Here is a 27,910-nt window from a genome sequence, read left to right as displayed (position 1 = left end):
ACCATGACATGAGGACGACGGTTCATGTAATTTAAAATGAAATCAAATTTTGACCACTCGTGGTGAGACTGCCGCCACACTCTGATGTCACAGAGCAACACGACATGGATCATATATATCAAAAATGGGGGGAGAAAGACAACCACACACACTCACTTAGGCAGGTTATGCTGTAAATTTACAGTAATGACACCTATAGTTCTGTAAGCCAAAATCTCTATTTTAGAATGCTGAACATTAGGGTAGCTTTCTATAAAAATCATAGTTTTTTTTTTTCTCCCACCCCGACGACACTAAGCATATGGCTTAAATATTTGTAAAACTATGTAGTCCGATGGGGGAATAAGAGTCTCTGCCGTCTCAGTCTGGCCTGCTGAGATGATCCTTCGAGATCTACTCTGCTGTGTGTAGCTGCACATGGCTCTGTGTGCACGTGTGTGTTGGAGAGCAGAGGGTGAAAATCCACAAAGAGGGAGAAACTTTTTTTTCTTTTTAGCTGATCAGACTCTTGCCCTGCGTGCTGCCACTGTGTTTTTTTTAGAATTAGCACTACAGCACCGTCTCCTCTTCCTCCCTTTATCGTCTGACACAGAATCCTTAATAATCAATCGCCGCATCACAGCCGCCATCCCTTTAGGCTTTCAGCAGGGCTGCCAGTGTAAACATGATCCCCCTTTTCTCAGTGAGCTCAGAATACTGCCTCGACAAGACAGGGAAAAAAAAAAAAAAAAAAAACGACAAAAAATAGACATCAACAACAAATACAATGGCCGTTGTTGTGGAGATATGCGGGTTAAGGGGAAGAAGAAAAACAAAAACAAAAACAAAAAAAGAAATTAAAACATTGACAGCTACCACTCAGGAGTTATCTCCTGGGACAGGGAGCAGTTAGGGCAGTATGGATCCTTAGTGCAATGAAGGCCAGAGGAGCGGCCGGCGGCGCAGCCTCAACGTTCATAAAGCCGCTCGCTCTGGAAGGTGTGGCCAGCCGGCTCGACAGCAGGCTGAAAGAAGAGGTCCAGTGGGCTTCATCAACTCTTGCCAGGAAGAAGAATCAGGGCAGACATTATGCTTCTAGTCACATATATTCACCCACACATACACGCGTCCATACACACTTTATACTCTGTAAAACTACTAACGGCTAAAGCCTAGGAGGGGGAAGAGAAGAAGAGAGTCCGGTCCAGAGCGTCTTCTGGAGGAGTCCTGAGCCTCATTTTCATTAACTTTGAATAAAAAGTTATGTACGTGTGAGCGTCTACGTGTATGAGGACGTGTAAACATCAAAATGTGAGTCGTGACGAGTGCGAGAGATTATTCTGCTAGGCCGTTGGAGCGAGTGTGTGGTGTTATTAGGGGTGTGTGCAAGTTAACTATGCCTGTGACCAGTTTGTATGGGTGTTTGTAATCTGTGTGTATGTCTCCCTATGTTTTTTTTTTTTCTTATCTCTCCGCTGTTTTGTAAATGTACATTCATCCATCGTAAGGGGGGGCAAGTATGACGCTGGGCCACACACCAACTGATCCTGAGGCTTTTCCAGTGGTCCGATAAAGACTCTCGCCTCATCAGCGCACTCAGAATAAACAGCAGTAGAGGTACTGGAGGACGCTGTACCACATGAAGCCGGAGGCGAAAGCAAACGACTGGATAATACACAGCCACACGGGGTCGAGGGTCATCTGCCGGGAGACCGCGTCCTTCTGTCCTTCATGGGGGAATGATCCTGTCGAGGGAGAAAGAAACACAGACGAGTCAGAATTCTGGTCTCACTTAAGATTTATTAAAGCAGGATGCTACAGCTGGTGGTGCTATGACTTCAAATACTTTTTTTTTTCCCTGAGAAAACTACTTTTGACGACTTGATGTGACCGGCTGAGGTTGGCATGATGTCTGTTTCTTAATATGGTCATCTGTTCCAGATACAGCACAGCATGCACAACACACCCACCCACTCAAGTCTTCATTCGACTGCTCTGCTCAGGATTACATTTGTGTTCAGTTTGTCTCAAAGAAGTGTTTCATATTCTCTGTTTTTCCTTCTGATGTCCTGGGGCTGCTCAACTCTCTGTGAGTTTTTGACAGGTATTTCTCCTTGTTGCTAATGTAGCTAACTGCTACTGCTAGTTAGCTGTTAACTCTGCTGGTGTTTGGGGCTCCCAGTCCAGGCAGGGTCAGCTGCACGGAGCTAACTAGCAGATAGCAGCTAAAGTATCTAACCGCTAAAGCTTTGCCCATCAGGACACTTCATAAATCACCCAAAGTTGAGGAAAAGCAGCCGGAGGACATCAGAGAAAAAAAGAGAAAATATTTCAGCCATAAAATACAATACAGTTTTACCAAAATCAGTGAATTAACTTATAAAATTGTGTCCTTGTGTACAGTAATCAGCCTGCTGCCTCTAACTCAAGGTCAGACAAACTTGCTGGAGTTTTAGTGCAGTCAATGTGCGTCTTATTTGTAAACAGCCTCTCAGAGCCAATCAAGGACTCTGCTATATCATCTACCCCCAAGATGGACCCGCCTACATTAGTTAAGAGTTTATTGGCTGTATTTGAGACAATCTTGATGAGAGTAGTAATAGTCCATGACTACTACAATGCAGTAGTTGTGAATACTCTACTATATTGCCATTTTTCATGCTAACACAGTGCTCAGAAGTACTGGGTGCAGTAGTGTTGCATAGCCAGTCCTATCCACGAGCTAGCCAGCCAACTAGTGGCTAAAGTAGCCGCTGTCAACATGTAAAACTTGTCTGGTAATCACAAAACACTGTAGTGTAAATCAGTTACAGTTGAGGCAGAGAATCACAGGGAAGACTAATGACGGGTCTCTTTCACGACTGTGTTGTGGAATCTCTGATCAAAAAGGGCAAGAAACAGCTAACACTAGCAAGAGCCTCCCGTATAATGTGACGAACAGCTGCCTTACAATCCGGTTTCTCCATAAAGCTGATTTCATGTGGTGAGAAACCTGGTTTCCATAATTACTGGGGTAGAGGATAATAGAAACCTGCTTTCCTCAGGTAGATTTCTCCTGTAGACAGGTGACGTCTTGGCCATGCATGCAGATAACCTGTTTCCAAATCAGGTTTTTAAAAGTATCCACATACATGACAGATTTTGAGAGGAATAAGATCTTCACAGGATGATGGGTCCACCCAAGTACTGACCACTGCAATGTGACATGTTTTAAATTCCCAGTGGTTGATTACTTGTGTGCTTGCTGAAAAAGGGTAAAAAACGTATTTTGCCAACATTTGGAAGTTGACACCGTGTCTCCTAGCAACAGTGGCCCTCAAATATCAGTCAGACGCCCACCCATAGGGTTAAAGCTTAGACACTGATGTACTAATTTGTTTTTTTTTTTTAAGGTTGAAAAATAGCAGAGATATGCAGGATATCTGCAGTATCATCATAGTTTACATTTCAGAGCGACGTGTCAAAACAGACCTGTGTCGTAGAAGTGGGCCAGCAGCTCTTCTTTCTCCACAAACCTCTGATACAGCCAGTCAGTCAGGGCCTCTGCCTCCACAGGAACCTCTTTTATTGGGTACATCCTGAAGGAAAAAGAGACAGACAGGCAGACAGGGACTGAGATGAAACACAGAAAAGGATTACTGAAGTCTCGCTCAGCAGAAACTGTCTGCATTGATCCGTCGTGGAAGCTGCAGTCCAAACCCGGGGTTGTCAGCCGTGGTCCCTGAGCTGAGCAGTCCATTTCAGACTGGAATCTATTACGGCGGGCGGTCTGTGTGTTTGCTGTAGCTTCAGCTCGTTTCAGGGGGTTCATTAGCTGGCAGACTCATCAGAGTGTCAGACGGAGACAGAAGTGCTGAGGGGGGAGTCCTGACAGGAGACAGACAAGTCATGGAGCTCCACAAAATGGCTTGGTTAGAAGTGTGTGGGAAGAAGAAGTACAAAAAAGAAAATCAAACTGAAAAACTTAAATCAGTTTGCCGCTAAGCCAGAGAGAAGCAAGACTATTAAATCTGGCAAGAACTTGTGTCTTTTATCTGTGTGGGGCCTGTGGTGCTCATGGGGCTTCAGTGAGGCATTAGTGGGGCTGCAACTAATGCTAATTTTCATCACTGCTTTAATCTGCTGTTAAATTTCTTGATTAAACAATATTTTGGCCTATATGACATCAGCAAACAGCATCAAACGTTTGTAGAGTCTGTGGTGACCTCTGAAATGTATTTATTTTGCTAAACCAACAGAAAAAATAGTAAAAATAATGACATTTTAAAGGAGCTATCCTAACTTTGCACTCAAAAATGAGTACTACAGTTCAAACAGTGAGTTGGAGCCATTGATGGTATATAAAACAGGCTGCAATCCTGTTTTAATAATCGATCTGTGGTTGAAGTGAGTTGTTTCCCCCTGTGCCCCCCTCCTCAGACTCCAAGCTAAGGTAGGTTGTCTGCAGACCGGAGGGACATAATTTACACGATTAATATCATACTTTCACAATAACGAGCGAGGACGAGTCCTAAACTTAAAGTTGATCAGCTGCTGTGTTCAAAATCAGAAATGATCTGATTACCAGCCACAAACCCAGCAATGAATCGCCTTTTATGCCTATAAATTAAACAATTAAACAACCACCGGTTCCTTTCAGTCAGCTTAACTGTTCCATTTCTAAACATTAGCCTGACTAACATCCAGTGGTCAACAGCTGTTTAATTCTCAGATTGATCATTTCCAGCTGCTACAACAATGAATTCAAACAATCAGAAATGAGAAACACTTTTTCAAGATAACAATGACTGATACTGGTTGGCATTGTGAAAACAGAAGGTGGCTGATAAAAAAAGGTCACTTTTCCAAGCCAATAATGAGAGTGGTGATGAAATCTTGTTTGTAGCCAGAAGGGGTCCCTAGTCAGCTGCACTCCCACACAGCCGACTCCTGGTCACCTTCAAATAGAGGTTACAGTCTCCTCCCTCAGACAAACATTTCCTCTGCACTCAACGTTCGCTCAGCGCTCCCCACCAGATAACGTCCGCTGGAAATGTACATCTCTCCCCGAGAGGAAAGCTTTCCGTGAGAGGGAAGTAATAAGTGATACAGTATTGATTACTGAAGTGATCAATACATATTAAAAAGCAATCTAAGTAAAGGAAACAGCCCTCCTGTCAGGATGATGATGTGTGTTTTAAAGACCAGAGACGCGTTTCCTCACTCTGTTGCAGTTATGAACGTACGACTGCGGCTACATGAGCCAGTATTTTCATCATCCCTTAAATTAAAATTCCAATATTATGAAAATAGAAAATAAACAAGAGTGTTCCCACAGGAGTGTTTGTTTTTAATGTGCCAGTTTAGTTGTTAAATTCAGCATTTTTTCTTGGAATGAGCATTCAGCCTGATTATTAGTTGTCTAAAACTGAAGTGAAAGGATGTTTACGCAGAAATTTTATCAGCAACTGATTTGATAATCAATTAATTGTTCATTATGCCTCTTTTTTAAGTAAAACACTATTATTTTCTGCTTCTCAAATGTGAGGATTTACTGCCTTTCTTTGTCTTAAATTACTGTAAACAGAATGCTCTTTGGATTTTCAGATAAAACAAAGACGTCACCATTAGGGATGCAGGATATAGATTTTTAATAACAGGAGATGAATTTTTAATAACCAATAATTACCTGCTTCTCATGGCTGATACTGATAAGTGATCATTCCACATTTTGTATTTTAAGGAGCGGTTCATATTAGCTACAGTCTCTGCACACCTGAAGGAAAGAAAGGCTCAGATGTAGTAAGCAAAGATGAATTATTTAATAATCCAGCTCTGACCTAACCAAATCTAACTGACATTATTACTACAACAAAATAGAGTAGTACAGTATTAGTCGTAGAGTATTTTGCCTCAGAATTCAAATTAAATGCTCTAACAATCTGTCAGTTAAGACATTATTTATAACTGATATTTATCGGCTATAATTTCATTATCAGAATAATAAATAATAATATGAATTTCCCACTATCGTCCAATAATTTAACCGTCCTGATATTTATTGTGCATCACCATGGACTCTGGGAAAACATAATGGCATTTTCTCACATTTCATACACAGAAGGATTCATTGATTACATCATGGAAATAATCAGCTTATTGACTGATGAATGCTCATTCGCTGCAGCCCTAACTTCCACAAAAGTTTTCACATGAGCCTTTAAAACAACAGTTTCAATTTAATACTGAAGCCTCTACATGAGTTTAATAAATCAAACAAGACAATCAGAAAGAGGATTGGCCATTTCTGTACAGTTATTCTTGATGTTTGAATGAAACGTTTGTCACAGGCAAAGAGATTTTTATTTATGTAATTTTTAGGGCCCGAGCACCGAACCGGTGCGAGGACCCTATTGAAACTGTAAAAATTATTCTTCTTATTATTTTTCCTTTTATCCTAAGGTCGCATTTTTGAGGGCCTAAACGTGCTCAAAAAGTCCCAGTTTTTTGCACACTCGTCAGGTCTTGTGAAAAATTCAATATTTTATGGTCGTTACAAAGGGGCGTGGCAAAATGGCTCAACGGCGCCCCCTAACACTTTTCAAAATCGAAGCCCCCAGCTTTAACTTTGCCCTAGGCGTACGAAATTTGGTACACCTATGTATCATGTCGGGACGGACAAAAAAGCCTCTTGGAGTGACCCCCTAAACCCAACAGGAAGTCGGCCATTTTGAATTGTATTTTCAAATTAAGGTCATTTTTGGCCATTTTCACACGTCGTACTTTAACGAACTCCTCCTACACGATTAATCAGAACAGCTTCAAAATCACTGTGTACCATCTAGACTACTTTATGATTAAAAGTTATTAAAAGATCGCGCTATCGTTAAAAGGTGTGGCCGTGAGGTGGCGGCGAAATTTGACTTCTCGCCATGAAAAACAAAATTGCTATAACTTCAGCATAAAAGGTCCAATCTGCACCAAACTTCACATGTTTGATAATAGTCCTGCCCTGAACAGATGTCTATGAAAATATTCCATAATTGTCACAGCGCCCCCTGGTGGCAACAGGAAATGTCATGTTTTACAGTTTGAGGTACTGTTCCCACCACATTCACCATATCTGACTCAAATTTGGTGAGTGAGGCCTTAACAAGTTGGTAATGCTATATTGTGAAGATTATGACGTATCGTCAAACGGCGTTGCGCCGAGAGCGCGGCGAAGTCGATGTTTCGCCAAAACGCAGAAAAGTGGCCTGAACTTCAGTGTCCTTGGTCATATCTGCCTGAAACTTCACATGTGTGTTAATGGTCCAGGTCTGAACATGTGATATGAGTTTTGTTGATGGGCGTGGCCAAATGGCTTGGCCACACCCCTTAAACATCAGCCCCTGTGGCACGTTTCACCGACATGCACGAAACTTGGTACAGATATGTATCACATGCAGACGCACAAAAAAGCCTCTTGGACCCATTGGCCAAACCCAACAGGAAGTCGGCCATTTTGAATTTTGCAGCCATTTTTGGCGTTTTCCACGCATTGGAATGTGAAGAACTCCTCCTACAGGATTGATCAGAACGGGTTCAAAATCACTGTGTACCATCTAGACAACATTGTGATCAAAAGGTATTAAAGATATACGCCCTCGTTGAAGGGTGTGGCCGTCAGGTGGTGGCGAAGTTTGATGTCTCGCCATGAAACACATATTGCTATAACTTGGGCATACATGGTCCGATCCCCACCAAACTTCACAAGTGTCATAGAAGTCCCGGTCTGAACACATCCACGTGACAAGCAGGAGACATACTCACAGCGCCACCTAGCGGCGACAGGAAGCGACGTCGAATTCCTTAAGGGGACGTCAAAAGGCCCTGACAATCACAGAGCCTCTTCGCCCGGGGCGAATCCTGCCACGAGGCCGCGGCCGCCGGCCCCCCGAGTGGCGCGGGTGTGCGAGGGCCCGTAAAACGCTGCTTGCAGCTTTAATTGGTGTTATATTTTGTGATTATGACAATGAAAGCACTACCACTTTTGTCCACAGGGGACTCCAAAATCAACAAAATATGAAAGATCCTTGTAGCCAAGTGTTCATATTCAGTCAGAGATGTCAGATTAAAATGATAAATAAAAACAACTGTCAGAGAGGACTTCAGTACAGACGGACACTTGTTATTCACACTGACTCAGTCTATATGAGCAAACCAGGAAAATGCTTGTCCTGCTTGTTCCACAGATCATAAGTCTGATGATTCAACACAGACTTCTACTTAGTTTGTATACTTTAAGTGGATATCTACAGACCCTTCTCCTCATTATCCAGCAGTTCACTGTGTGGGAGTCACTCTGCGGCAAGTCTGAACAAGGTCCTGTTTAAGTAGAGTGACTTTTATGTTCCGTAACGGCATGAAACTCCTGTTAAATTCAAGATAAAACTGACTAAAATCCGCCACTTTCATTCTGTTAAAGGCTCTAATACAGCCGACTTTTTTGCAGATAAAACAGCTTTTTAGCAACAGAAAAAAACCAACCCCCTGAGCAGCTCTGGCAGGCCAAAATCCGCTGGAGCCACCCGATAGAGTGATCAGAGACCAAAGCAAGACGTTCCACGAAACGTCTCCCACTGTGTCTGAGGATATCAGGTATCTTACATGTTTCTGATGTGAACCACTGGCGCTGATGGATTCCCAACACACCAAGCAATGAGAAAATAAGCCTAGAAAGAGGCTGAGAATAAAAGACACATCTGTGCCTCTTAATAGTAAGACTGATGCGATAATATGCGGACAGAATGTAGCAATTAAAGCAAAGGATAAATCAAGCAAGTCACCACTAGAACAATAAAAGCTGTGTTTTCCTGTAACTGCGTCGTAGTTGTGGTGATAGGTGGTAATTTTTGGTTTTGGCTGTACATGTAGCTCCCATTAAGAGTCTATTTTTGGTGTGGAGCTTTTGTTTTTTTTTTCACAGCAAACATGGTGTTGTTATTAAATATATGTGAATGAATGATTAAATGTATGACTTAATGTAACATGTGAAACCTCAAGAGCGTTTGACACCTGCTCAAGTACAGGACGCCTGCCAAAGGCCCTCTGTACTTTTAAATGTAACCCGATAGCTCTGTAATCCTGGCAGAGGAGAACAGGAGCCGGCTCGGGCCACTTATCGGAAGGTTGAAGCATTTAGGGCCTCGGGTAGCAGGTGGCAGCCGCAGCGCTTTCCTGCAGCTGAAATATTCATGCAGAAATCAGGATCTTTTGGCGGCTGGCTGCTGAGGACAGCTGAGGTTGAAGGAGGCGCTGCTGATTCGGATCCAGAGCAAATAAACCTGAACGTGCTTAGTTAGCGTAAATGATCTTCCCTGTATCAGCTGCTTTCACTGGTTTATCAGCAACGTTTAGTTTTGTTTTGAGAACAATGTCTGCAGCCCCAGCTGTAAGAATGGCGTCTCCAGAAGTTCACTGGGTTTATTTCCCGCTCTGAAAACACCCACCTCCACATTTAGGCTGCTACCAATCACACTGTCCTCCTACTTTTTCAATACCATATTTTTAAAGTTACAATATCTGTTAATTATAGTATCTACTGTACCAAAGATATAAAAATGATCTAAGTGCTCATTCAAGACCTCAGTTCAGTCTTTATTGCCCTGCCTGAAATTTGGCTTGCAGCAAAATCAGGCTGTTTCTAGGTTTGTGTGCAGGTTGTTCATTAAAATAAAAAAATAAATAATAATCCTATTTTGTGTTCCTAGATTTTTTTTTCTTTTTCCATGGTATTGAGAGAGGTATTGAGTATCATTTTTTAATGTTTTTATTTTATCAAAGTTAAAAATTCTGGTATTGTGACAACTCCACTCCTATGGTTTATTTAAGATTAGTGACACAACTAAGACAACTCAAATTCTCACATTTAAGAAGCTTAAATGAGTTAAAGTTTGACATTTATTGCTTCAACAATGATTGAAACAATCAATAAATTATCAAAATAGTAAAATTTTCTTTCTTATTAGTAATCATGGAAAAAACAGAGAATTTAGAAACCAATATACATTTGCAGTAAAAACTTAAATCTTGGTGTCAAAATTAGAATAGCACAAACACCAATCAGAAAGTGTTGTGGCTGAAACATTGAATGAGATCCATTGAATGGAGCCAAAGTAGCACATTATTGGTGGTGATAATTGGTCAGGCCAATAATTGGTCAGTTCATACTTTGCTCTTCATTTTCTAGTGAATATCAGGCACAAGTATAAGTGATATTTCTACAGTGATGATGTATCCAACCAAAAAGATTAGGAATAAATTACACTATACTTGAAAGGACACTGAAAATGTATGCAGGTCAAAGCTACAGTGGCTGACCGGATGTAAAAGTGACGAGATCAAGAAAATAAAACAGGTTTAGCAGACCAGATTTTTATTAGTCTGCACAGTTTATATCATTTGTCTGGTCTTGTTGGACGTACAAAAGTTCAAGCTGCGGCCAACATCAGTGGTCTCGTTTTGGCTCACAGAAAACAAACAGACTTTAATCAATCAGCGTACCATCTCGCCTGCAGGCTGCACAGTTACAATAAACACCAACTGCGAGGATGGGGACGTTAACAATGCTCCGCCGTGGTTTTGTTTGCATTTGTGTGAAAAATGGAAACATTGCACTACAGTGTCAATATTGTGCTGAGTGCAAAGAAACAGAGTATGGTAGTGTTTGCATTTGCTGTGCCAGGAGGCGAGCCGGCATGTGGACAGTGTACAGTAGTGATGGTGATGGTGGTAGTGATGAGGAACTGGTGGTGAAGTGCTGGCATGGGGCCACAGCAGCGCTCTCATTTCCACCCTAACCTACTTGGCACCGGCCTGCTTGTTAACCTGACACCCTGGCGCACAGACAGACAGCTGTGAGAGGGCTGCAGTTCCTCCTGTCAATAACCTTAAACATCAGACTTTTAGCATATGTACACCTCCGCTGCATCCAACAGATAATGCACATCCTCACAGGCTAGTAGGACTGTGTTGATAACCACGTTACCTAAATACCAGAGTCATGTGATGACAGGGCTGTGCTCACTGCAAATTTTATTTTGAAGGGTCAATCTCATGATCTATAGATCAACACTGTCACACACAAGTCAGGAACACAGCCTCTGATTGGTCGACAGTCTCGACTCAAGGCATCTTGGGACTGCAAGAGGGTTGCTAACGACATGCTAACAACAACAACACACACAAAAAAGGGATGAACACCTACAGAGGACATGTAGAGTTGAATTTATCATCATGGCTTTATGTCTCCAAAAAAGATGCAGCTGTTCAAGGATTACAAAGTTCCTGAAAGCGACACAATCACACCGGAGCTGATGTTGTAAAGGTACAAAGCTAGCATTAGCATCATTATAAAGTAAGCCTTTCCTGCTCAGCTTATATCGGGGCTAATTTCCTTCACTTTTCCAGCAGCTGGGCAATAACAGATCCTCTAGCATCACCATCACTCCCAGCCTGCCGCTTGCTTTCTGTTCCTCACTTGTGTGCTGCACACTTACGTGTTGCCCCTTTCCTTAAAGGAGCTACACTATGTTTCTGAGAGTATGCTTCAATGTAATTATTAAGGCTGTCACATGATACTGCCATCCTCTGTCACCACGGTAAGAAAAAAAATCTGTACTATCACAGCTCTACTGAAGAGTGATGCTATGACATTTGTGTCACGCTCTCCTAAGGTTTCTGCAGGGATGACAAACATTAAATCCAAATATAGTTCCCCAAAAGTTTAGTCATTAGTAGAAAGCTGAATTATGGTAATAACTGCAAATCAGAAGCTTTTGAGAGTCCATATTAACTGCCTTCTTTGAACCATTTAGCTTCTGTGTAGCTCTTATTCTTCAGATATTGTTTCCCCTTCTAACAAGGCTGAGAAGCTAATTAAGTCTGGACTGTTGCTGGAAAAGTCTGTCCACTCAACAAGCCTCTTTGGAGGGTAGCCAGTCATTGTTTGGGGACTCCATACAGTCCTAAATCTCTCTGGCTGTGAAATCTTGAGAAACAAAGAGGTGCCCTGGGAGGTCTGCTCCTGGGCTCAATGTTGCAAAAGGTGAATATTGAGATTAGCAGCCAGTGTGGCTCAGGGACCAAAAAAAAGTCTCCTGTCTTGTTCACTGTCTCTTTCTAGTTAAGATAAGGGCCCTCATCTATGTGCAATGAAGCTCCAAATCCCAAACTGCTGCCTTTGAGTTCTTTCTCTCAATCCTCCTGTGGAGTGGAGGTAGGGTCAGTTCTACCAGCTAAAGCAGCGATTAAATAACGCAACAGTTAAGTAAGATAAAGCAAACACAAGGTTTTGTAAAATCTGAGCTACACTGGATCAATAATTGAGATTTCTTTGTATTATTTTCCTAAGTAAACCACAGACTCCACATGACTCTCAAGGGCTCCTGCTTGCAGAATGCCAAGTGCTTATCTGGAATCAGTGAGGAGTTGAGAGACGGTAAGAGTCCGCTTTTTAATTGCTCCATTTAGTCTTTAATCTGCTTCCTCTCTGGCTCAAGGTAGTCTAGGTTCCAGGAAATGGTTTGGTGCAGAACAATGGTCACTACAGAATCCTCACCAGCAGACGTAAAAAATGGCTCGGCCAGAGGGTGAAAAGTTGAGGAAACTGCCAACATGTTGATTCATAAGGTTACTTTCAATTCAGATAAAATCTTATTCAGAATAGGTTTAAGCACTCCACACAAGGCTGAGGCATTGGCTACAATCTTGAGGCACAGCGGGTGTAATTATTTAACAGGCAAGCTCACTAAGTTAAAGAAATTCTATGTAAGAAACTTAGTTTAAATCACTAAAATAAAATTCTCAACAGATTGTGACAAAGTAACAGTTTTGACATTATATCAGACTTCTATGTATTGTGCTGAAGAGATGTCTTCTGAAGTTAGCATGCTAACCAGCTAGCCCCGGCCCATCCTGTCTTGTAATGCCACTTTGTACCTCAGGAGGCGACAGTGAGTCAGTGAGACCAGTAAAGTCTGGTCTGCCCTCTGTCAACATGAGAGGATGAAGAAGCAGCACTGTCCACAGTGCAGGAAATCACAATTAGCCATAATGAAAGACGCAAAACAAGACAACTCCTCACAATGTTTCTTCTAGACCAGTAAAACAGCTGTTAATGCTAAGGCTGGCTATTCAGTGATAACTTTTAGAGGTAGCTAATTGTATAACATTACTGGCAGTATTAATATGTTTTCTAAGTAAGCTGTTTGTTGCAAGAAAGAAAAGTCTTCTGTATGGGTGGGACTGTGCATTTTCTTGTTTCTTTCAACAGGGATGTGCACCCTAACTTTCTGGCGATGTGCTGCCCCCAATTCATCTGGATTATGAATTCGACTAGTGGCCAGTTCTTACATAAGGCTCATTTTCTGGCATCAGTGATTGCTACTTAAAAAAAGGCTGTTCATACTTTTGATTGACAATGTATTAAATAACATAACAGTGCAAATTAATACCTTCCTCTTCTTATGAGCTGTCATATCAGTATTTTTGATAAAGGTGTGCTGATCATTTTGATTATGTTCTACAATTAGAAACAACTGATCTCCATCTCACACTATGAATTAAGAATGAGTGATATTACATGTGCACTAGTATCAGATTTCTGGAATATATAAAATGTCATGTCCCAGTTTCAGAAACCTGAATTAACCTTTGAGAAACCTCTGAATGTAAATTGATGTCCGTTGCCTTACCCAGGTTCTCTGCTAGGGCAGCACAATTAGTTGAAACATTATCGAACATGGCTAAGTGCAATATCCAAATAGCAGAAGCTACAATTTTTTTGATAGAGGAAAATGTGACAAAATACCATCATAATGAAGTACGGCAGTGCTGTAAGAATGTCCCTGACCTACAAATGTTGTTCTCCAGACGTAAGAAAACATGTTTGTTTGGTTAAGACCCCAACAAATGTCATGTTATCATGATTTTAATAATAATCGAGCATAAAGCAGTGAATCAGAGAAATAAAATGTTATGCTCTGCGGCAATTACATTCTAAAGCACAAGTAAATACACCTGCACCTTCACACAATGCTGGATTTTATGTGAATGCAGCCGAGGACAGCTGTGCCTGTGTGTGTGTGTGTGTGTGTGTGTGTGTGTGTGTGTGTAAAACTTTCTGTAGCTCTCACAGGCATAATATGTCCAAGTTCTCCAATTCCAGCTTCTTCACTGTGAATAGGAGGTCATCTTGGAGTTTGGCGAAACACTGATGAACATTTTCCACAATTTTCCAACATTTTATAGGCAAACAACTATTAATCAAGAAAATAATCAACTAATTCATTGACTATGAAAATAATAGTTAGTTGCAGTCCTTGTCTCAGTGTTATTAAAGAGTTTCAACTTCAAAACCTGCGTGCTGGGGGTTGTTGGCTGGGGGCTACACACCACTACTGAACAGGCTAAAGCCCAGAAACATCCAGTGTAAAGCAAAAGCAAATAAGAAAATAAAGACAGAGGGTCTCTGCAGATGCAGCCATCACCACATAATTCTAGTGGGTCATAAGTGACGACTGAGAGACATAATGTTTGATTCTATACATTTTTTTTTTTTTAAAGAAAATGCTGCATAATGTGCATTTAATGACTGGATTGAACCACACAAGATGTCCTAAAAAGGAGGGTCTCAATCCATTTGTATTAAAATCAGACCACCCACAGGATTTTTAAACCCAAAAGCTCAACTACTATTAAATCCATCTTCTGATTGCAAACTGCTAAGAAATCAATCTCTCTTGATCTGTATAAGCGATGTACGACCTATCTATAAAAAAAAATCCTGTAACCATGGTAACATATCACCATGTCATTGTGAGGATTTTCCAAGATAAAACAGAGATATGCTTGTGCACAGCTCATGTCCTGCCCCTTGTGTTACAGCATTTCTCCAAAATTAAGTAAGTGAAAAAATAATGTCCACGCATTATGGTACAAAATGCCCCTTTGTTGTCACATTTCTGTCTGTTTGTCACCATTATGATTTGTGAGGTTGAGTTGCAGTGCTGAATTATAATGCTCATATAATCAGCTCTTTCTTCATGAGCTCCAGAGAGTATAAATAAACAATAGGAGGCAGTGAAGTGCTGCATGACCTGCTGTCAGTCACCAGACTACCCTCATGGGTCCATGTAGCGCTGATGATGAGAAACGACAAACAAAACTGTCAGTCCATCTTCATGTTTGTATCTCTTGCTTAGTTTCCAAAAAGTCAGTGTGGAAACAAAGTGGACAAGAACTTAAGAGCTGCATCGCATCTTTTTGTCTCCTTGGTCTGAACCAAACAGCAGTGAAAGTGACAGTTTTGGGCTTGAGTGATCAGAAAACACTGCAGTGTGTCTGTTCACCTTTATCCCGCTTTGATCTGTGTCGACATGGCAGCAGCATACTTTCACCTGGTCACTCTGACCATATGCCTCTGACACAGTGTTGCTGTTGTGACTTGAGGACACGGGACAGGGACGGAGGGCAGGGGAGGAGCTGTGAAGAGGTTAATAACAGCATAGCACAGGAGCATCGACCTCTTATCAGTGCCGAGGTCAGAAGTAAGGGGCCATAAAACCACTGTCACGGGTGGATATGGACTTGGTGGCCTGAACTGATTTTACGGTCACACAGATGTCAGTACATCCTGTTGTTTATGAGGGAGCATGTCTGAGGTCAGTTTTAACTGTAAAGAAGTAGGACACTCCTCCTAAAGACAAATTGTACAAAAGAACAGGTATGCCATCATTTGATTACAAGTCTACAGTTATGTCTGCACTTTTAACTCATTATTTACTCATTTATACACAGAAACATTGCCGTAACACAAAAAACAGCCGAATTTCCATCGCGACACAGACAAAAAAAAGCTGTGTTTAATGTGGATGAGCCTTGGCTGATACCTGATCCACCTAACAGAATGTAGTAGTAATGCAGTAGGAATATTTCAATGCAAATCAACATATTTTTAGCATATAGGTTTATATCAGGAACAAAAACATTTATAACGCAAATTAGGCAAGAAAAAATATTTAAGACTTCTGTAAATTAAGATTCACTCTTTTTAATACTTCTTCTATGGCTGTAGTTTAAGGAAACTAATTATTTAAGGGTTTCTAAAGACGAACAGATACTGCGTCTTCCACCCGTGCTGATGATGGGCTTTGAACTCTGACACCTCTTGAGGTCGAATCACGTGAATATGGGTGGGGGATGACTCCAGTAATTGGTTTCTATGGTGACAAATGTCCTTTGAAGACTGTAAAGCTTTGAGAAAAAGATCCCTCTATTCATACTCAATCTCTAATGAGCGAGGCACTCATTAGACTCGCAGGTAAAAGAAAGGTGTAAGAGATACTGATCCTCTGTGAGGTGTTGAATTAACCTCGGTAATAAAAAAAAAAAAGGAGGAGATGTTTCTGATTTACATCCAGCGGCTACAGACTTTGCAACCTTGTGGTCTGCGAAAAGAAAATCTGCCTCAGATATCTTCAGAGAGCAGCGTGGCTGCAAACTCAACAATTCTGTGCGAGCGCCTTGTCTGAGAGAGAAAGCCAGGTGTGCAGCTCGAAAGCATCCATGTGATGACCAGGCAGACTCAGACTCCATAAATCACATCACCTTTCAGATATTTTCAAACAGCAGCTTTCAGAAACGCATACAGCAGCAAAAAAAAAAAAAAGAGAAGAGAAGGTGCATTTAAAAGAAAAGGATTTCAACGTATTTAACACCCACTACTGCCCTCGCTCGGCCCCTGTACGCCCACCTAGCTCTCCCATCTGCCATTCACAGAGGGCTTATGATGCTGCAATCTGGAAGACTGAGATTATATGGGGAGAGGGCAGGAGACACAGTGAGGGAGGGTGAGGCTGAGGGGTGAGGACTGGAGGCAGCGAGGGAGAGGGAGAGGGAGAGGGAGAGAGGGAGGTGGAAGGATTAAAAAAAAAGTGCAGAGCGCTCAGCGTGGATTCATCTAGAATATTACTCAATTCTCAGCTGCCTGTTTTGAAGCTGAGGCTCAGGCACGGTAGTAATCTATACAGGCCTGTAAAAAAAAAAAAAAGATAACACGGGAGGAGGACGGCGGTCTGTCATCAAGGTCAGTTCACATAGAAAGAGTCAGTCAGATTTATTACGACTGTGATCAAACGCTTCACATCTTCTGTTGGACTGTTGAAGACATCACAAAGACTACAGCTGATGTCGAGCTAACATGCATCGATGTTCAGTGTTTGTGAGGGAGGAAATAACTTGCATGTATTTAAAATTATGAACAAAATACATCCCCAATTCCAAAAAAGTTCTGATGCTGTGTAAAATATAAATTAAAACATGATGCAATGATTTCCAAATCAACCTATATTCAATTGAATACAGTACAAGGACGAGATATTTAATGTTCAAACTGATCAACTTTGTCGTTTTTTGTAAATATATACTCATTATAAATCTGATGCCTGCAACATGTTCCAAAAAAGTTGGGACGGGGGCATGTTCACCACTGTGACAAAAGGACAATGTTGTTTTGAAAGTTTTCAAAATGAAATTCTTTCCCATTCTTGCTCGATATATTACATCAGGTGCTCAACAGTCCAGAGTCTTTGTTGTCCCAGTTTGCGCTGCATAATGCACCACACATGGGAGACAGGTCTGGACTGCAGACAGGTCAGTCTAGTGCCTAAACTCTTCTACTATGAAGCCACACTGTTATAACACACGCAGAACCATTTACATACAGGAGCGCACACTGCACTTTAAATGCCAGTAGGCAAATACCTTGTATCTCATAGTTATATTTCCATTTGTAATCATACTTTTTCATGTGTGCCAGATGTTTTTGCAGGTTTTCTGATAAAATTATCAATTCTGAAGTTACCATGACAGTATAACAAAACTGTAAGGTGATCTGGAGGCATGACACACAGACGAGGAAAGTTCTTTCAGTGCACCATTAAAAGCTTTTTTTGCTGTTCATTTCCAGGTGATGATGTCCCCAGTGTGGACACATAAATCATCATTAAGGACAACTATTATTTAATCTCAATGGGAACGTTTTTTAAATTTGATTTGCGCCTCCAAAAGAATCGCACCCCTATTATAGGCTGTTTAAAAAGTCTATTTGATCAAATTTGTAAAAGTATGTTTTGACCCCAAATTGGTCCTTCATCAGGAATTTTTGGTTCAATTTGCACAAGTGGTATATTTTGGTAAATTGACTCATTTGTAAAAATCACTGACTTCCTCTGAGAACTCAGAAACCTTGACAGACCCAGTCTTAGGTTTGTCAAGTTTTGTGGCATGAAAAAAGACAAATGGTTTTCTTGATATTCCTGACTTCATCTGAAATGTCAGTTCAATCAGGTTGATTTCCCAGGGAACTACTATTAAAAACTCAGATTAAAATGTCTATTTTATAAAATTAGGAAAAGGACGTTTGACCGCAAATTGTTTCTATTTTTGGTTTAATTTGTCCACGAGCAGTGTATTTTGGTGAAATGACCCATTTGTAAAAATTGCTGACTTCCCCGGAGAACTAAAAATCCTTGACCAACCCAGTGTGAAGTTTGTCTAGTTTTGTGGCGTTGAAAAAGACAAACTTTCAAATAAAGAAGGTAATGTAGAGTCCGCTCAGTCAACTTGAAGACTACTTTTTTCCTATTCTCAAAACCCTGCAACCAATGCCCAAGAATAATCATTTTTTGAGCAGATTTGATGTTTGATGTTATCCTGGTTCGGTTGTTGATATGAATGATGAAGCTTGATGATAAATTTTGTAGTTTTTTGTACCAAATAAATGGAATAAATTACAGGAGGTACTGAAATTGGACAGATTTGTGTCAATAGAGGATTTAAAGTGTCTAGTAGGTCAGTGTTACCGAAACTTTTTTTTTCTGGAGACCCACTTTTCAAAAATGACAAACCATCGTGACCCAATTCATAATGGGCCTTACCAATAAAACTCAGGAAGAGTTCATTTGTGCATAAATTAACACGCCTGACCATTTTTACGGCCATTTCTGTATCACCTCATATCATCTTGAAGCATGTCATTGAAAACATTCACATCTTCAATATTTCCTAAATGAGAAATAAATGCATTTAGGCTGAGTAAATAGGTCACCTCATTGTTTTTATTTACTCTCATCAGAAAACTATACAGGACATTTTATTCTACTTTATAAATGAGACAAAATAAGTGCATTTAGGCAGAATTAACTGGCTCGTTATTTCCTCTCATAAGTAAAACAATATACACATTTTAAGCACTTCATAAAAGGTGCTTTTCCTACATTTTTACTGTTTTTATTGTTGTCAGAATTGTTATTTATTTGTTAATTCCCTTTTTTGTCACTTGTACTGTTTTAATTGCGGTATATTATTCTTGTCAGACATTTAATTTTTGTTATTACTGATATTGTTTTATTATCACATGTATATTCTATTAGCCAGTACGAATGTGAACTCTGAGCTCTAAGCTCTTTTACAGCAAAGCCCTGTCAGTTTTCCCTGCATAAACATAGGTCAAATATGTTGGGAAAGGTTGGTTTGTTATGTCTGATTCTTGTGTGTCTTGTGCAAATCTCAGGTATTAAAGTGCTGTGTAATGGAGCCTCAGCTCTCAAAATCCATAATATTCTTTACATTTTATTATTTATAGGACAGCTGGTGAAAAAGATGCCGCACCGTGTAGAAACTGTCCTTAACTGACACAACAGAAACAGTCATAAGGTGGCTCACTTGTCTAGCCTCCTCTCCTATTTGCATCACCAAAAGTGCATCACACTGCTCACTCCCCCACAGTGTTCCCTTGATCAGCAAGCAGACTAATCCTCTTGTTGACTCCGCACCTGTACCAGCGTGAGCCTAACTTCTGTCTGATCTGTGTCGTCTGCACGGCTGGAACTGCGTGAGCACACTTGTAACAGGAACAGCTGTGCCTTTAGCTTGGTTGGGTGCCTGCCTGTCCGTCCCCAGGCTGCAGAGCTGCTGACCAAGCGAGGGGAGCTGATTGTGTCAATGGCTGATTAGAGAGTCCCCAAGGTGGGGTGGGACGAGTGCATCCTCTGCTCGTCTAATTACAGACTTAATGAGTCCTTAGCTTTAGTCCGAGTGGGCAGAGAAGTCTCCAGAGAGGGGCCTGCAAGCCAGGGGTTCATAAATCACCTTTTACTTTGCCCTATCCCACCTTGCACCCAGAGGTGAACACACACATGTGTGAGCTGTGTCAGGAGGTTGTTCAGGGGGCGAGAGAACAAATTAAAGGGACAAGATGACTTCTGCATGAGCCTGGACGTCCCTTCTGATCTAACCTGTCAAGACAATGAATGCACAGAGGGCCACATTTGTCTTGAAGCCAGTCTACAGAAAATCTAATCCTGGCCCACCTTCATCACATCCTCGAGTGGATGGATTAGCATCAGAGGGAACCTGGAGGGCACTGACAGCAGGACAATATGGAGAGGCAAATGCATTCGATTTGCATAAGGGCTGCAATATTTTTAGCTGCAGAATAAAGGATGATGAAATCTGTTTACTTCCTATTACAATAAGCATTTCACAGTTTCACAAAATAAAATTTCCTTACAGTCACATTCACACAAAAATCTATTATATTCAAGCGCTTGTCCACTGTCAGTAAAACAGGTTGACAAATCTGCAAAAACACTTTTATTATATAATTATAATTAATTAGAATGAGATAAATAAAACAATATACGGCTGAAAGTAAGAATTATTTTCATTATTGATCATCAAAGTCAACTTTGATGTACTAGTTCTTAAGTATCATGATTGTTTTTGTTATGATTTCCAAATCAATTTTTCGACTACTGAATCAGTTTTTAAAAATGTAAATAACTAGTGCTTCATCAGTTAGGTCAGTGCTAACACATAGTGGGAATTCCTATAGATGCGCTACCTGAACATAGCATCATGATCGCACAAATATTATCTTAAAAAGCTCCATTTTACTTCATGCTTAACATAAAACAAGATGTACTTAGACTTTCAGGGATATATTTCCTCTGATCTGTGGAGACAAACTAATAGCTGCTGACTTCACATTGACAGCTAAAGTTTACTTTAAAAAAATAGTTTATCTATTACTTTAACATGCAATATAGCAATGATGCTGCTGAAATAAAACTCAATAACTGACTGACATGTGATGCGCATTGTTTTCATAAATACAGTCTCTAGAAATGTACGATTCAACTCTTTCACATGGTCCAGTTATAAAAAAAGCAAACAAAAATTACAATAAATTGTAATATTGAATCCCAGTGCTTACAAATGGCAATACATATTGAATATGCACTTAAGTATCGTGATACCATCAAATCAAGAGACAAGTGTATTGTTCCAGCCTCAGCAGGGCCCTTATGTGTATGCAGGGGGAAACTACAACCAGTTTCTTGATAAACCACAATAAAATTCCAGACGATTACTGTCCAGCATCAACCAAAGTTAGCAACAGCCTCCTGACGCAGGCACAGCAGCAACATGGGTTTGTTTTGCTCCAGTTAAAATACTAACATCACAAAGAACATGATGCCATTTGAAATCACTGAAAGGTTTTCAGTATAAAGCTTCAAATTTCAGTGTGATTTCAGTGATTTCAGTGTGAGTGTATGGGTACTTTTTAAATATTTTCAGCACATTTTAACAACACTGCGATAAAACCAACAGGAATTTTCACACCATTTCACCTGAAGCAGTGTCCAATCTGAAGCCAAGTATAGCAAGTAAATACTTTTTCCTCATTCTGAAGTCCAACTTAACGCATTGTGTGATTTTTATGTTAAAAAGTCTCAGCCACTTCAACAGAGAGGAAAAGCAAGCAAACATATTCACATACACAGACACATAAAGACAGCGCTGACTGTTGTCACATGTAAACACACCTGGTAACCCTTTGAGGGGCCTGTTATTGTTGTTTCTGCAGTAAACTTGTGTTATCAGTGAGTCCCTCATTATAAGTGAGTCACATGCATAGAATACAGTAGTACAGAGTCTCAAAGTCTGTGCACCAAACCTAAGTGACCTGTAACTTTATTATGGACCTGTGATGATACTCTACGGTAATAAAAATTCCTCTTTTGAAGTGAGTACTGTATATATTGTTCTCTGGTTTGTACTGAAGTCATAAAAACGGGTATCTCTTTCTATTTTAAAATCTTACTGCCATTAACGACCTGAAAGCACCAATACTAACCTAAAATGTATAAAACACATCAATGATAAAAAACTAACAACACTATGTTGAACTTATTTCATGATGTAACATGGTGCATTTTCATATGATGTAGTTTCTTTGCATGTTGGCTGCATAGGAAAAAATTTGCATAGTAAAAATGGTTCTGGTGTTCCGCCCTCATGTGAATGATAAAAGTTTGGTGTTGAAAACTAGGTTATTTTAGATGTAGATGTGAAAGGTGAATGTGATGATCAACTCTAGCTCTTACCTGTAGTGTACATGTGTGACTGTAGGAGGCCTGTAGCCAAAGATCCAGGTCTGGATGTCCATGGGTCTTGCTTTGGGGTACGCTATGGTCACATCTATTACCCACTGCAGGCCTTTACGTTTATTACCTGTCGGAGAAGAAACACAAATTATAAGAACAGAATTAGGACACATGTGAAAGGCAGGGACCCAGGCTAGAACTTGCTCACAGGGTTCCTACACATTTTACATCTCTGATTTTCAAAGTTGTCCAGACTCAAATTTCCAAACTTCTCAGTAGAATTTTCAATAACAAAATTAATATTTGGTTACTATTAATGCTATACGCGTACATATGCAAAACAAAAGATAACGAAGCATTTTCTTTCAACCTCTGCAGGGACGTGTGCGTTCAGTTGCACGCCATACTTCTTGCCTCACTTTTGATGACATCGAGCTTGCCCTGGTCCTCAATCTCTCAAACTGTGGCAGAGCTGCAACAATTAATTGGTTCACTGATTATTAAGTTAATGCCCAACTGTTCTGCCAATCGATTAATTGATTTGAGTATTTTTTTCAGAAAAAAAAAAAGGGCAAAATTCTCTTATTCCAGCTTCTTAAATGTGAATATTTTCTGGTTTCTCTCCTCATCTATGACAGCAAACTGAATATCTTTGGGTTGTGAGTAAAACAAGACATTTGTTATCTTAGGTTTTGGGAAACACTGATCAACATTTCTCACTGTTTTCTGACATTATAAACAAACAACTCTTAATCAAGAATCTAACTTGCTGATTAATTGACTATGAAAATAATTGTTAGTTGCAGCCCTAAACTGTGGTAAACAAGTATTCACCATGAAAAACACTCTGTTGTGTGACCAATTTAGCAATTATAGTTCAGAAAAAGACTGAATATTACAAAAAACAAATCCATAGTTTCTTAAACTGTACAGGTTCTTGTGCTCTACTTTATCCAGTATTTTAGGTATGGCATACACTAATAATCCACACAGTGAAAGTCTTCTCATTTGCCCATAACCATCAAAGCTCTGAGGTCAAGGACAGCAGCCCCACAGCTGGTAGATATTCAGTAACACTTCCATACATCAGATGCATACCATCACAGAGGCTGCAGCCTGGTTGTCCAGCTGAAGAACAGTGCGTCTAACTCTGAGGTGTCCCTGGAGATTTTTTTCTATTACAGCCAAATGAAAGCTGGTTACCTGCCAAAGCGACTGGTGGAAAACAGCTGAAGCCCTAACTTGGCAGAATCTGGCTGGCGGCTACGTTTATGAGTCACACTAACAGAAATATTTTCACCTCAATATCATGTTATTTTACCAAATGAAAGGCTTAAAATTTCTCACCCTCTGTTTATGGCAGGGTGAGACAGAACGGAAGACAGGTGGAGAAAGTAGTGAGACAGGAAGACGGAGGATGACAGATGGGAGAGGGAATGCAAAACACTTGATAAAAATTTGTCAGCTGCAAGCAAGGGTGCATGTGTGCAAGTATTTATGTACATTATGCAGGGTCAGCTCTGTGCTCACCTGCATGTAACCGCAAACAAGATTAAATATAACAAATGAAAGGAGGTTTGTGATAAGGACGATGTCTTTCCTCTGCATTAAACCTCTCGTCTATTACGGTTTTGAAACCTGCCAAATTGAAGTTGACTTAAACTTAACTTGTGTGTGTGCAGCATGCTGTGGCTTTGACAATAAGACTCAGTGACTTTCCACAGTATGTTAGTGTGTGTCACTATTTGGAGAGGGGATGGTTATTAAGAGTCAGTACTAAATTGGTACCGATTCCTGATTGGTCACTATCAAAATATGGGTAAGCTGCTGGACAAACAGTGCTGTTACTGGAATTTATGCAACATTAATTTGCTCTAACATAGGAGGCATTTTCAAACTCATAACAGTCCCCTAATGATGACAGCGCGAGGCGATTACATTTGACATTGTATTACTGCATGTTTACATTCTCTGCTCTCCAATCAGAGCTAACAGGGCTCACTTCACTATATGAACCAGAGGAACCTGAAGTTGGGGCTGTGATGATACATTCTGCGGTCATGTGACGCCTACTGTGGCATTGGGCTGCAAATTTCATTTTGAAGGGTTAATCATGTCGAGATCTGCGCACTGATCTATTAATACACCTAAGGACCAGCACTGTCACAAACAAGTCAGAAATACAGTCTCTGATTGGTCAACAGACTCAATCCACAGCATCTTGTGATTGCTAGTGAGTGGCTAACAATATGCTAACAACAACAACAACAACAACAACAACAACAACAACAACAACAACAACTGTTTTCAAAGTGGAAAAACCAATAAATAAGAGTGCAATCAGTGTTGGACTAATTATTATGGATTTATTTTACAAAAAAGATGTTGCAGTTCACAGGATCACAAAGCTTCTGCAGAGATATGACTGCATCGGTGCCAACATTGTAAAAGTACAACCCTAACGTTAGTATTAGCTTAACTTTAGCCTTTCCTGCTTGGCTTATTTCAGGCTTTCTTCCTTCATTTTCCCAGCAGTTGGGAAACAACAGACAAGATGTTTCTTGGTGCTCAGAAGCTGCAGTGTTCATTAAGTGGCACACTGTCACCTGTACAGCAGATTTACTCCAAGAATGACAACATGCTAAGTTTAAGTTTCTGCTCTGCTATGAGCAGCACCGGCAGTGTGCCATTTACTTCACTTTCATACCACATACATTTGGAGCTAAGCAACTCTAAACATGCCCAGACCTGTCTTTGAGCTGCATGTGCAGATATGAATGCAATAACAACCTTAAGCCACAACTGTGGGCTTTTACAGCAAACAAGTGCATTAACTAAACGCTTTCCTTTCAGCTGAGCAAGCTCATCAAGTATAAAGGAGAAAACCCCAGCGCTTACAGTGAGGTTGATGTGAAGCAGTGCAGCATATTTGACTGCTTGACTAATATCGCAGCCTGGGCTGCTGTTACTGTGCAGCACAGCACTTCCCTCTCTGAACACACTGGCTTCTCTGTGCGAGGCAAACATGACATCCCTGTGTGACAAGCTGAAGATAAATTTTACAACTGACTCGCCACGTTACACATTACACTGTCAGTATCAGCAGCAGTAAAAACAGGGAATGTTGCTAACAAGTCATAATTTTAACCTTTTCACATGCATAAAAAGACAGTAAAATGTGGTGTCAGGGGGTAAAGAGTGTGACAGATAACAGACAAACACAGCATTCCTTTGATTAAGGTTCACTATGTTCATGTCTGTCAGTACAAAAAAACCAATATGGACACTTTGTCAGTCACAGTTCCTTCCTCTGAACAAACAACACAACCCATAGTCCCCAAGAAAATTCAAGTCATTAGAGTTGGGCAATATGGCAATAAAACCATGTGATAAATACAACTTTGTCTACTGTAACAGAGTTATGAAAGGCTCATCTATTACAGTTTAATGACACAAGTTGAGTAAACAGTATTAAGCCTTTGTTGGCAATGTTGCAAATCACTGAGTAGGACTGCTTTATACCAGTATTGGACTTTTGTACATTTTTGGTGTCTGTGTGTTGTCGTATCTTCATTTGTCAGATATTTATATCTGAAATTCATGTCTGATTAACTTTCCTTATTGAGTTACAGGAAAATACTATATAACCCACACATATTTAAACAAATTAACTAGAAAAGTGCCAATGAACTTTTTTCATCTGCCAAAATCCACACCTGCGCTCACAACACACTTGATTAAGAGGAACTGCTGAAACAAAACTCAAAGGCTGACATGTGAAGACAGAGTGACAAATAAGACACGGTGTCACTAATTTAATGGTAAAATAACAAGGTAACTGGATTCACAAAAGTATGGACAAGTCAACTGTTACAATACCTTTGTTCTTGCTCTGGTTTATATATTATATATCATCTTTTCTGACAACTGTTGCCTTCAACCATTATTCCAAGTGTTTAGCTCCCTGTATACCTGTGTGCCAGCATGGAAAGTGAGTGCAGAGGGCTATGAATGACACTATGACCTTTAAGAACACACACCTCTGTTTACTAAGCATTGTACTGGTTTCAGAACACACCGGAGAAGGGGGAAAAAGCGGCCGAGGCACAGGTTTCTGGCTCATTTATACCAATGTTACAGTGATTTGATAGGCATCCATGGTATTGACGGGACTGGCTAACACCACATCTATCCCTGTGTGGGTAATTGGATCCAGATCTCTGTCCAAGTGTGCTGAAAGGCAGCCATCGTCTCCCGTGAGTGGCCGGCCAAAGACCAGGGCCCTGAGCCAAGGTATCGCTGGTGCCCTATACACTGTGACAAACAATACTGTAATAACAGCAGCCATGGTAATTTAAAATGACATCAGAGAGGCCCTGTCCTCCTGTGAGCGGTTAAAGGAAGGAAACACACTGGCAGATATCTGGCTCTCTATCAGGCCACTCTGCAGGCCAATTACAACATTTGAGGCCCACATCTGTCCCTCCCACTGACTTAAACACGAGTAAAAACTGCCTCCGATTGGTCGCCGCTATCAAACACATTTACCTTTAGGTCACATGGAGCTCCATTCTTAGCCTAAATGACTCACAGCTGTGAACTTTGCTTACCTGTCAACTGTAAATACTGTTTTATAACACATAAACTTTATCAGTCTTAGAGCCTTTCTGCAGGCTGTGAACTACACTGGCGACCAGTGACCCATGTGCTTTGTATCTGCGCTGAGCTGTGTATTTTAGCCTGGTTGACATTGCATGGCTGATACACAGCGGCACACACATTTACATCAAATCCTATTTTCTCCAAGTGGCCCATTTGTCTCTGAGTGAGTCAGCAAGCTCTGGGCACCTCTGCAGAGCATCAGGGAGGGTCAGAGGGAGACAGAGCTGTGTCTTTGATCAGCCAGACACACACACATACACACACACACACACAGCATAGAGCACAGGGTAGTGAGGGACATGGCACTCTTCTGGGTATGTGTGTGTGTTTGCCCTAGGTTTTAATGCCATTAGCTAGATTCAAGTGGAAGGACGAGCTCTACTGCAGCAACCAGCTTCCCCTCCTCCTGAGCTGCTGGAACAGAGGGAAGGACACACAAAGATAAAGAGAGGACCGGGATATGAAGTGGAGCTGGTTTATTAAATAGCAAGAGAAAATGTAACGTGTGATTACACAGGAAAACGTTTGGCATGTCTATGATGTCAAAAAATCCACTTCTTGCCAGAGGTCAAAAACAAAGCCTCTGCTGTCATCAGTGTTTGTTGACATAGATGAGATATTTAAAGACTTTGCTATAAATTAGCAGAAAAGTCAAAGAAAAACATGCACACATAGCATATAACATAACACATAAATTGCGCTGTGCCTGGCTTTATCCACATTTAACGACAGGCAGATTACGAGATACTCAGTCTGTCCTGCAGGGGGATAAACTGACGGCATCTTGCTGTTAGTGC

The 27,910-nt window shown here is 40.7% G+C and overlaps 1 protein-coding gene across 2 annotated transcripts in view; it reads right to left on the bottom strand.

The window, feature by feature from the left end:
* Positions 1–300: 300 nt before the first annotated feature.
* The window catches only part of lpgat1 (lysophosphatidylglycerol acyltransferase 1), a 66,853-nt gene continuing 39,243 nt past the window's right edge, over positions 301–27,910 (bottom strand). Inside the window, exons 6-8 of one of the 2 annotated variants that reach the window (XM_084737883.1) lie at positions 22,452–22,578; positions 3,451–3,557; positions 301–1,724 (exon numbers count right to left, since the gene is read on the bottom strand). In XM_084737883.1, coding sequence (XP_084594009.1) covers positions 1,576–1,724; positions 3,451–3,557; positions 22,452–22,578 — 383 coding nt within the window. In that variant the 3' untranslated portion in view covers positions 301–1,575. The other variant, XM_084737884.1, reaches the window with a different exon arrangement.

This window comes from Lutjanus erythropterus, chromosome 15, assembly GCF_056507025.1.
Source record: "Lutjanus erythropterus isolate fLutEry1 chromosome 15, fLutEry1.hap2, whole genome shotgun sequence".
Taxonomy (NCBI): Eukaryota; Metazoa; Chordata; class Actinopteri; order Lutjaniformes; family Lutjanidae; genus Lutjanus; species Lutjanus erythropterus.
This window is presented reverse-complemented; position numbering and strand designations above follow the sequence as displayed.